The 12,649-nt window shown below is 35.3% G+C and overlaps 1 protein-coding gene across 6 annotated transcripts in view; it reads right to left on the reverse strand.

The window, feature by feature from the left end:
• chtf18 (CTF18, chromosome transmission fidelity factor 18 homolog (S. cerevisiae)) overlaps positions 1 to 12,649 on the reverse strand; it is a 61,227-nt gene that overhangs the window by 1,458 nt on the left and 47,120 nt on the right. For all 6 annotated transcript variants that reach the window (XM_061880828.1, XM_061880827.1, XM_061880826.1 and 3 more), the window contains exon 21: positions 4,367 to 4,433. In XM_061880828.1, the coding sequence (XP_061736812.1) occupies positions 4,367 to 4,433 (67 nt within the window). The remainder of the gene's footprint in view (positions 1 to 4,366; positions 4,434 to 12,649) is intronic.

The raw sequence follows: 12,649 nt of genomic DNA on the forward strand, positions 1-12,649 counted from the left end.
CCACGGTGAAATAACACAATATGTGACTGAGTTGTGTACCTGTAACATTTGCTCAAAAAGTTAGCATGCTAACATTAGCGTGCTAACAGTAAACAGGATCAAATGACACAATATGTGACTGAGTTGTGTACCTGTAACCTTTGCTCAAAAAGTTAGCATGCTAAAATAATTGTGCTAACAGTAACCACGGTGAAATGACACAATATGTGACTGAGTTGTGTACCTGTAACATTTGCTCAAAAAGTTAGCATGCTAACATTAACCAGGGTCAAATGACACAATATGTGACTTTGAGTTATATACACCTGTACATTTTGCTCAAAAAGTTAGCATGCTAAAATTATCGTGCTAACAGTAACCACTGTGAAATGACACAATATGTGACTGAGTTGTGTACCTGTAACATTTGCTCAAAAAGTTAGCATGTTAACATTATTGTGGTAATATTAACAAGAGTCAAATGACACAATATGTGACTTTGAGTTATATACCTGTAAATTTTGCTATTAAAGCTAGCATGCTAAAATTATTGTGCTAACAGTAACCACGGTGAAATGACACAATATGTGACTATGAGTTATATACCTGTAACATTTGCTCAAAAATTAGCATGCTAACATTAACATGCTAACAGTAACCAGGGTCAAATGACACAATATGTGACTTTGAATTATATACCTGTAAATTTTGCTCAAAAAGTTAGCATGCTAAAATAATTGTGCTAACAGTAACCACGGTGAAATGACACAATATGTGACTGAGTTGTGTACCTGTAACATTTGCTCAAAAAGTTAGCATGCTAACATTAACCAGGGTCAAATGACACAATATGTGACTTTGAGTTATATACACCTGTACATTTTGCTCAAAAAGTTAGCATGCTAAAATTATCGTGCTAACAGTAACCACTGTGAAATGACACAATATGTGACTGAGTTGTGTACCTGTAACATTTGCTCAAAAAGTTAGCATGTTAACATTATTGTGGTAATATTAACAAGAGTCAAATGACACAATATGTGACTTTGAGTTATATACCTGTAAATTTTGCTATTAAAGCTAGCATGCTAAAATTATTGTGCTAACAGTAACCACGGTGAAATGACACAATATGTGACTATGAGTTATATACCTGTAACATTTGCTCAAAAATTAGCATGCTAACATTAACATGCTAACAGTAACCAGGGTCAAATGACACAATATGTGACTTTGAATTATATACCTGTAAATTTTGCTCAAAAAGTTAGCATGCTAAAATTATTGTGCTAACAGTAACCACGGTGAAATGACACATGTGACTGAGTTGTGTACCTGTAACATTTGCTCAAAAAGTTAGCATGCTAACAGTAACCTGGGTCAAATGACACAATATGTGACTGAGTTGTGTACCAGTAACATTTGCTCAAAAAGTTAGCATGCTAACATTAACATGCTAACAGTAACCAGGGTCAAATGACAATATGTGACTGAGTTGTGTACATGTAACATTTGCTCAAAAAGTTAGCATGCTAACATTATTGTGCTAATATTAACCAGAGTCAAATGACACAATATGTGACTGTGAGTTGTATACCTATAAATTTTGCTCAAAAAGTTAGCATGCTAACATTAACCAGGGTCAAATGACACAATATGTGACTGAGTTGTGTACCTGTAACATTTGCTCAAAAAGTTAGCATGGTAACATTAACCAGGGTCAAATGACACAATATGTGACTATGAGTTATATACCAGTAACATTTGCTCAAAAAGTTAGCATGCTAACATTAACCAGGGTCAAATGACACAATATGTGACTTTGAGTTATATACACCTGTACATTTTGCTCAAAAAGTTAGCATGCTAAAATTATCGTGCTAACAGTAACCACTGTGAAATGACACAATATGTGACTGAGTTGTGTACCTGTAACATTTGCTCAAAAAGTTAGCATGTTAACATTATTGTGGTAATATTAACCAGAGTCAAATGACACAATATGTGACTTTGAGTTATATACCTGTAAATTTTGCTATTAAAGCTAGCATGCTAAAATTATTGTGCTAACAGTAACCACGGTGAAATGACACAATATGTGACGATGAGTTATATACCTGTAACATTTGCTCAAAAAATTAGCATGCTAACATTAACGTGCTAACAGTAACCAGGGTCAAATGACACAATATGTGACTTTGAATTATATACCTGTAAATTTTGCTCAAAAAGTTAGCACGCTAAAATTATTGTGCTAACAGTAACCACGGTGAAATGACACATGTGACTGAGTTGTGTACCTGTAACATTTGCTCAAAAAGTTAGCATGCTAACAGTAACCTGGGTCAAATGACACAATATGTGACTGAGTTGTGTACCAGTAACATTTGCTCAAAAAGTTAGCATGCTAACATTAACATGCTAACAGTAACCAGGGTCAAATGACAATATGTGACTGAGTTGTGTACATGTAACATTTGCTCAAAAAGTTAGCATGCTAACATTAATGTGCTAATATTAACCAGAGTCAAATGACACAATATGTGACTGTGAGTTGTATACCTATGAATTTTGCTCAAAAAGTTAGCATGCTAACATTAACCAGGGTCAAATGACACAATATGTGACTATGAGTTATATACCTGTAACATTTGCTCAAAAAGTTAGCATGCTAACATTAACGTGCTAACAGTAACCAGGGTCAAATGACACAATATGTGACTTTGAGTTATATACCTGTAAATTTTGCTAAAAAAGTTAGCATGCTAAAATTATTGTGCTAACAGTAACCACGGTGAAATGACAATATGTGACTGAGTTGTGTACCTGTAACATTTGCTCAAAAATTTAGCATGCTAACATTAACATGCTAACAGTAACCAGGGTCAAATGACACAATATGTGACTTTGAGTTATATACCTGTAAATTTTGCTAAAAAAGTTAGCATGCTAAAATTATTGTGCTAACAGTAACCACGGTGAAATTACACAATATGTGATTGAGTTGTGTACCTGTAACATTTGCTCAAAAAGTTAGCATGCTAACATTAACGTGCTAACAGTAACCAGGGTCAAATGACACAAAATGTGACTGAGTGGTGTACCTGTAACCTTTGCTCAAAAAGTTAGCATGCTAACATTATTGTGCTAATATTAACCAGAGTCATATGACACAATATGTGACTATGAGTTGTATACCTGTAAATTTTGCTAAAAAAGGTAGCATGCTAACATAAACCAGGGTCAAATGACACAATATGTGACTATGAGTTATATACCTGTAACATTTGCTCAAAAAGTTAGCATGCTAACATTAACGTGCTAACAGTAACCAGGGTCAAATGACACAATATGTTAGTATGAGTAGCATACTTGTAAAATTTGCTCAAAAAGTTAGCGTGCTAACAGTTCACATGTGCCAAGTACCAACAGATGTGATTCTAAGGTGTATACCGACAAATTTAGCTAAAAAAGCTACCATGCAAACATTAGCATCCTACAATGTTTAAAAAAAAGGAAAAAAAAGACTAACATTAGCAAGGAGCTAACAGTTTGAATTGGTTGAGAAATAGAAGGATTTCAAATAATAAGCAACGCCAAAAACGCATCACTGGGTGGAATTGATTCAATTACAAAATACAATTTCAGGAGGAATTGCGTCTGAACGCTGAAAGGCAGACGCCAAACTGAAACGCTAACAGTTAGCACGCTTGCCAGATAGCATTACAAAAACCAAAACAGCACTAGTAGGTGCATATTTGTGAGTTAAAAAGCTAGCATGTGTCAATTACCAAAACATGACTGAGGTGCACACTGGCAAAATTAGCTAATCATCTAGCATGCTAACCTCAGTGTGCTAACAATAACCTGGGTCACGTGACACAATATTTCAATCGGAGGAGTTTTTCTGCATATTGAAATAGAAACGATGGATTTAAAATGATTATAACTTTTGGAGAAATGTCGTGTGAGTACTGAAAATCAAACAGTTAGCATGCTAGCCGGATAGCATCAAGTAGTAAAAAGGCGCAAAAACATCACAGTCAAATACCCAAATATTTGTTTCTGAGGTGTATACCTGGAAAATGTGCTAAAACCCTAGCATGTTAATGTTAGCATGCCAACATTTACCTGGGTCAAATACAGGTGTATACCTGGAAAATGTGTTCAAAGAGCATTTTAACAGTTAGCATGACTCTGGGGTTTGTCTATTCATTTTCTTTGGGTCTTTACCTATGAAATGAGATAAAAAAAGCTACAATGCTAACATTAAAACCCTAAAATGCTAACATTAACGCCCTACAATGCTAAGTGACATGGTTTGAATAAGGGGTGCAATGTGGGACAAAGGAAAAAGAAGAGTTTGCACTTGTAAAAACTTTGCTACCTGTGTCTGACGTGGGCACTCTAGCAGGTTTTGGTGCGACCGCTCGGCCAAAGAAATCCACCTCCGGCTGTTGGGACGAGATAAAAAAGGAGGGAGGTTACTCAAGAACCTTGTCCTAAATATTAATAGCACTCAGGAACCTTGTCCTAAATATTAATAGCACAGAGGGGAAGTACTGTACAGGCTCTATTAGCCTAGTTTCACTTTCAGTTCTATCAGGGCCGCCCCTCCTTATACGTAGAGCACCATGGTGAACGAGCCCATGTAAAATGTCAGTATCATCAAGCATCAAGTAGTAACAAAATATCATCAAGTAGTAACAAAATAGCATCAAGTAGTAACAAAATAGCATCAAGTAGTAACAACATGGCATCAAGTAGTAACAAAATAGCATCAAGTAGTAACAACATGGCATCAAGTGGTAACAAAATGGCATCAAGTGGTAACAAAATGGCATCAAGTAGTAACAAAATAGCATCAAGTAGTAACAACATGGCATCAAGTAGTAACAAAATAGCATCAAGTAGTAACAAAATGGCATCAAGTAGTAACAAAATGGCATCAAGTAGTAACAAAATAGCATCAAGTAGTAACAAAATAGCATCAAGTAGTAACAAAATAGCATCAAGTAGTAACAAAATGGCATCAAGTAGTAACAAAATAGTATCAAGTAATAACAAAATTGTATCAAGTAATAACAAAATAGCATCAAGTAGTAACAAAATGGCATCAAGTAGTAACAAAATGTCATCAAGTAGTAACAAAATGGGATCAAGTAGTAACAAAATAGCATCAAGTAGTAACAACATGGCATCAAATAGTAACAAAATAGCATCAAGTAGTAACAAAATGGCATCAAGTAGTAACAAAATGGCATCAAGTAGTAACAAAATGGCATCAAATAGTAACAAAATAGCATCAAGTAGTAACAAAATGGCATCAAGTAGTAACAAAATAGCATCAAGTAGTAACAAAATAGCATCAAGTAGTAACAAAATAGCATCAAGTAGTAACAAAATGGCATCAAGTAGTAACAAAATGGCATCAAATAGTAACAAAATAGCATCAAGTAGTAACAAAATAGCATCAAGTAGTAACAAAATGGCATCAAGTAGTAACAAAATGGCATCAAATAGTAACAAAATAGCATCAAGTAGTAACAAAATGGCATCAAGTAGTAACAAAATGGCATCAAGTAGTAACAACATGGCATCAAGTAGTAACAACATGGCATCAAGTAGTAACAACATGGCATCAAGTAGTAACAAAATAGCATCAAGTAGTAACAAAATAGCATCAAGTAGTAACAAAATGGCATCAAGTAGTAATAAAATAGCATCAAGTAGAAACAAAATGTCATCCAGTAGTAACAAAATAGCATCAAGTAGTAACAAAATGGCATCAGGTAGTAACAAAATAGCATCAAGTAGTAACAAAATAGCATCAAGTAGTAACAAAATAGCATCAAGTAGTAACAAAATGGCATCGAGTAATAACAAAATAGCATCAAGTAGTAACAAAATGGCATCAAGTAGTAACAAAATTGTATCAAGTAATAACAAAATAGCATCAAGTAGTAACAAAATGGCATCAAGTAGTAACAAAATGGCATCAAGTAGTAACAAAATGGCATCAAATAGTAACAAAATGGCATCAATTAGTAACAAAATGGCATCAAGTAGTAACAAAATAGCATCAAGTAGTAACAAAATAGCATCAAGTAGTAGCAAAATAGCATCAACTAGTACAAAATGGCATCAAGAAGTACCAAAATAGCATCAAGTGGTGACAAAATAGCATCAAGTAGTAACAAAATAGCATCAAGTAGTAACAAAATGGCATCAAGTAGTAACAAAATGGCATCAAGTAGTAACAAAATGGCTTCAAGTAGTAACAAAATAGCATCAAGTAGTAACAACATGGCATCAAGTAGTAACAAAATAGCATCAAGTAGTAACAAAATGGCATCAAGTAGTAACAAAATGGCATCAAGTAGTAACAAAATAGCATCAAGTAGTAACAAAATAGCATCAAGTAATAACAAAATTGTATCAAGTAATAACAAAATAGCATCAAGTAGTAACAAAATGGCATCAAGTAGTAGCAAAATGTCATCAAGTAGTAACAAAATGGCATCAAGTAGTAACAAAATAGCATCAAGTAGTAACAACATGGCATCAAATAGTAACAAAATAGCATCAAGTAGTAACAAAATGGCATCAAGTAGTAACAAAATGGCATCAAGTAGTAACAAAATGGCATCAAGTAGTAACAAAATGGCATCAAGTAGTAACAAAATGGCATCAAGTAGTAACAAAATGGCATCAAGTAGTAACAAAATAGCATCAAGTAGTAACAAAATAGCATCAAGTAGTAACAAAATGGCATCAAGTAGTAACAAAATAGCATCAAATAGTAACAAAATAGCATCAAGTAGTAACAAAATGGCATCAAGTAGTAACAAAATGGCATCAAGTAGTAACAACATGGCATCAAGTAGTAACAACATGGCATCAAGTAGTAACAACATGGCATCAAGTAGTAACAACATGGCATCAAGTAGTAACAAAATAGCATCAAGTAGTAACAAAATAGCATCAAGTAGTAACAAAATGGCATCAAGTAGTAACAAAATAGCATCAAGTAGAAACAAAATGTCATCCAGTAGTAACAAAATAGCATCAAGTAGTAACAAAATGGCATCAGGTAGTAACAAAATAGCATCAAGTAGTAACAAAATAGCATCAAGCAGTAACAAAATAGCATCAAGTAGTAACAAAATGGCATCGAGTAATAACAAAATAGCATCAAGTAGTAACAAAATGGCATCAAGTAGTAACAAAATGGCATCAAGTAGTAACAAAATAGCATCAAGTAGTAACAAAATGGCATCAAATAGTAACAAAATGGCATCAATTAGTAACAAAATGGCATCAAGTAGTAACAAAATAGCATCAAGTAGTAACAAAATAGCATCAAGTAGTAGCAAAATAGCATCAACTAGTACAAAATGGCATCAAGAAGTACCAAAATAGCATCAAGTGGTGACAAAATAGCATCAAGTAGTAACAAAATAGCATCAAGTAGTAACAAAATGGCATCAAGTAGTAACAAAATGGCATCAAGTAGTAACAAAATGGCTTCAAGTAGTAACAAAATAGCATCAAGTAGTAACAAAATAGCATCATGTAGTAACAAAATAGCATCAAGTAGTAACAAAATAGCATCAAGTAGTAACAAGATAGCATCAAGTAGTAACAAAATGGCATCAAGTAGTAACAAAATAGCATCAAGTAGTAACAAAATGGCATCAAGTAGTAACAAAATAGCATCAAGAAATAACAAAATAGCATCAAGTAGTAACAAAATTGCATCAAGTAGTAACAAAATAGCATCAAGAAATAACAAAATAGCATCAAGTAGTAACAAAATAGCATCAAGTAGTAATAAAATGGCATCAAATAGTAACAAAATAGCATCAAGTAGTAACAAAATGGCATCAAGTAGTAACAACATGGCATCAAGTAGTAACAACATGGCATCAAGTAGTAACAAAATAGCATCAAGTAGTAACAAAATGGCATCAAGTAGTAACAAAATGGCATCAAGTAGTAACAAAATGGCATCAAGTAGTAACAAAATGGCATCAAGTAGTAACAAAATAGCATCAAGTAGTAACAAAATGGCATCAAATAGTAACAAAATAGCATTAAGTAGTAACAAAATGGCATTAAGTAGTAACAACATGGCATCAAGTAGTAACAACAGGCATCAAGTAGTGACAAAATAGCATCAAGTAGTAACAAAATGGCATCAAGTAGTAACAAAATGGCATCAAGTAGTAACAAAATAGCATCAAGTAGTAACAAAATGGCATCAAGTAGTAACAAAATGGCATCAAGTAGTAACAAAATAGCATCAAGTAGTAAAAAATAGCATCAAGTAGTAACAAAATAGCATCAAGTAGTACAAAATGGCATCAAGAAGTACCAAAATAGCATCAAGTGGTGACAAAATAGCATCAAGTAGTAACAAAATAGCATCAAGTACTAACAAAATGGCATCAAGTAGTAACAAAATGGCATCAAGTAGTAACAAAATGGCATCAAGTAGTAACAAAATGGCATCAAGTAGTAACAAAATGGCATCAAGTAGTAACAAAATGGCATCAAGTAGTAACAAAATAGCATCAAGTAGTAACAAAATAGCATCAAGTAGTAACAAGATAGCATCAAGTAGTAACAAAATGGCATCAAGTAGTAACAAAATAGCATCAAGTAGTAACAAAATGGCATCAAGTAGTAACAAAATAGCATCAAGTAGTAACAAAATACATCAAGTAGTAACAAAATAGCATCAAGTAGTAACAACATGGCATCAAGTAGTAACAAAATGGCATCAAATAGTAACAAAATAGCATCAAGTAGTAACAAAATGGCATCAAGTAGTAACAACATGGCATCAAGTAGTAACAACATGGCATCAAGTAGTAACAAAATAGCATCAAGTAGTAACAAAATGGCATCAAGTAGTAACAAAATAGCATCAAGTAGTAACAAAATGTCATCAAGTAGTAACAAAATAGCATCAGGTAGTAACAAAATGGCATCAAGTAGTAACAAAATAGCATCAAGTAGTAACAAAATAGCATCAAGTAGTAACAAAATGGCATCAAGTAATAACAAAATAGCATCAAGTAGTAACAAAATGGCATCAAGTAGTAACAAAATGGCATCAAGTAGTAACAAAATGGCATCAAGTAGTAACAAAATAGCATCAAGTAGTAACAAAATGGTATCAAGTAGTAACAAAATAGCATCACGTAGTAAATAAATGGCATCAAGTAGTAACAAAATGGTATCAAGTAGTAACAAAATGGCATCAAGTAGTAAATAAATGGCATCAAGTAGTAACAAAATGGCATCAAGTAGTAACAAAATAGCATCAAGTAGTAATAAAATGGCATCAAGAAGTAACAAAATAGCATCAAGTGGTAACAAAATAGCATCAAGTAGTAACAAAATAGCATCTGTGAAATGAGCCCAAAAGTTAGCATGCTAATGTTAGCATGTGTTGGTTACAAACAGACACCTGTGAGGTGTATAATAGCAAAGTTAGCCACAAACACAGCAAGCTAACATTAACCTGAGTGAAATGACACAATAATTATTTGAATTTTGCTGAAAAAGTTATCTAAGACCCGCTAACAGTTAGCATCTAAATATATAAAAGCTGACCCTCTTGCTCCACCTGCAGGCATCACTGAGAGGTGCATGGCACTACTTCACCAGAAAAGCACTAAACATATATTTTTAAAACAGTTCTGACAAAGCAAATGGTAAAACAATTATGAATAGTCAAAAACATGATGTTACATAGTACATTAGTTCTGGCCTGCAGAGAACAGAGAATCATAAGTGTGCACAAAAAATACATTCACATCCCAGTTGTGGTTCTTATTAGTCCTGATTCTGATTCCAATTCATAGATTAAAATTACGGGCAAAAAATGTTTTTATTCATGCCCAAGAATTCACAAGAAAAAAAGCAATTTTCTGAAGTAAAAAAAGGATTTGCAAGTAAAAGAAACACATTTCTTCAATTAAAAAAATATTCTCAAATATAAAAACTATTTCCGGCAAGTAAAAAAGGTTTTGAGAGTAAAAAAAACAGTATTTTTCTGCAAGTAAAAAAAAATGTTGTGAGTATAAAAACAATTTTCTTTAATTAAATAACAATTCAGAGGTATAAAAAACTATTTTCTTCAAATAAAAAACAAAGTGCGAAAAAAATTCTCTGAAAGTAAGAAAAAAAACTAAAAATTAATCATAAGTACAAAAACTATTTTCTGAAAGTAAAAAAAAAGGTTTGCCAATATAAAGACTAACAACTATTCACAAGTATAAAAACATTTTTTTGTTTTAAATTAAAAAATGTTTCACAAATATTAACAACTATTTTCTGCTTGTAAAAAAAACGATTTGCAAGTAAAAAACGTTTCTGAAAGAAAAAAAGGCGATTCGTAAGTATAAAAAATATTTCCTGCAACTTTTGTCAGTATTTGGTATGTTGAGTTCAAACCCCGGCCGAGTCATACCAAAGACTATAAAAATGGGAGCCATTACCTCTCTGCTTGGCACTCAGCATCAAGGCTTGGAATTGGGGGTTAAATCACCAAAAATGATTCCCGAGCGCGGCCACCGCTGCTGCTCACTGCTCCCCTCACCTCCCAGGGGGTGATCAAGGGTGATGGGTCAAATGCAGAGGACACATTTCACCACACCTAGTGTGTGTGTGTGTGTGTGTGTGTGTGTGTGTGTGTGTGTGTGTGTGTGACACTATCATTGCTACTTTAACAAACAGCCGTAACAAAGGCACATTAAAAAATACCGGTGTGGTGGTAATGTCTGAAATATATACTGCTTTCTAAAATACACTGGTGTTAACTATAATACCAGCACTACTTGTACTTAATACATCGTCAACTCTCATTATTGTAGACCTAAAGACTCTGGGTAATGTCCTAGTACCTGCTCTGTGGCCTAGTCCGTCCTGAGATGGGTAGGTCGTAAGTTCAAACCAAAGACTATAAAAATGGGAGCCATTACCTCCCTGCTTGGCACTCAGCATCAAGGCTTGGAATTGGGGGTTAAGTCACCAAAAATGATTCCCGGGCGTGGTCAGCGCTGCTGCTCACTGCTCCCCTCACCTCCCAGTGGGTGATCAAGGGTGATGGGTCAAATGCAGAGAATAATTTCCCCACATTTAGTGCGTGTGTGTGACTATCATTGCTACTTGAACTTTAATAAACGGCTGTAACAAAGGCACATTAAAAAATACCGGTGTTGTGGTAATGTCTCAAATATATACTGCTTTCTAAAATACAATGGTGTTAACTATAATACGAGCACTACTTGTACTTAATACATTGTCAACTCTCATTATTGTACAACTATTCCCAAGATGGCGCTGCTGTAGTGGCTGCTGTTGGCAGGAGCTCTGTGCTCTTGTGTCATCCATTAGTGTTTCCCTCTTGTTTTCATGCGTTATTATATTTTTTTGCCTTTTGGTCCGGGACCCTTTGGGACTGTGTGACAAGGGGTGGCACTTTCGTGACCTCTGTGGTGCTTTTTTTTGTGGACTTCTGGATCCGCCTCCCGGGAGCCTTTTGACCATGGAGACCAGCTGCTGGGTGTCTGCCGCACCGGAGTCGGTTTGGAGGTCCCGGAGGAGATGCGGATGAGGGGACAGGGCTGCGGAGCTAGCACTGAGCGCCGGGACGGAGAGGCTTCGCGGTGTCTTGGCTGGGTGAGCAGGTGTGGGACACCTCAGTCTCCTTGGACGTATCCTCGCTCATCCATGCGGACTGGACGCTGGCGGAGAGTGGAGTCGGCTGTCTTGGTTGCTTTGTTGGGTCTGCTCCCTCCACCCCAGTAGACGATGGGGTGGACACCGCAGAGACCACCACAGTGGATATGTTTATTTTACTTTTTATCCATAGCTGTATGTAGAAGTGTCTGGTTGTATCTGATGCTTTAATGTCTTTAATGGACGGCGTGGCGCAGTGGAAGAGTGGCCGTGCGCAACGCGAGGGTCCCTGGTTCAAGCCCCACCTACTACCAACCTCGTAACGTCAGTTGTGTCCTGAGCAAGACACTTCACCCTTGCTCCTGATGGGTGCTGGTTAGCGCCTTGCATGGCAGCTCCCTCCATCAGTGTGTGAATGTGTGTGTGAATGGGTGAATGTGGAAGTAGTGTCAAAGCGCTTTGAGTACCTTGAAGGTAGAAAAGCGCTCTACAAGTACAACCCATTTATTTATTTATTTATTTAATGTCCTTTGTCTTCTTTGATGTTTACCTGTTACACACATGTAAGAGGGATGTGTGCTATGGCTATGAGTGTTTTTTTTCCCTTGGCCTCAGTCTGCACCCCCTCTCCAGGGCCCAGGCTAAGACCGATTTTTTAAATTTTATTTTAATCTTCTATTTTTTTCTCCCATCCCCCCTTGTTTACCTGTATCTCATCTTTTTTCTAAGGGGCACTGGAAGCCGGCAGACCCGTCAGCAATCCTGTTCTTTCTCCCTGTAATGTTTGTCTGATTTTGAATGGGATTGTGCTGAAAATTTACATTTTCCAGAAGGAACTCTCCTGACGGAATAAATAAAGTCCTATCTAATCTAATCTAACTAAAGACTCTGGGCAGAGTCCTTATATCATGTACAGTAGGACACATTTTGGACTTCAGGAATCGCTTAATTTTTTCTGGTTTAATTTTTTTGTGTA

This window comes from Nerophis ophidion, linkage group LG20, assembly GCF_033978795.1.
Source record: "Nerophis ophidion isolate RoL-2023_Sa linkage group LG20, RoL_Noph_v1.0, whole genome shotgun sequence".
NCBI lineage: Eukaryota > Metazoa > Chordata > Actinopteri > Syngnathiformes > Syngnathidae > Nerophis > Nerophis ophidion.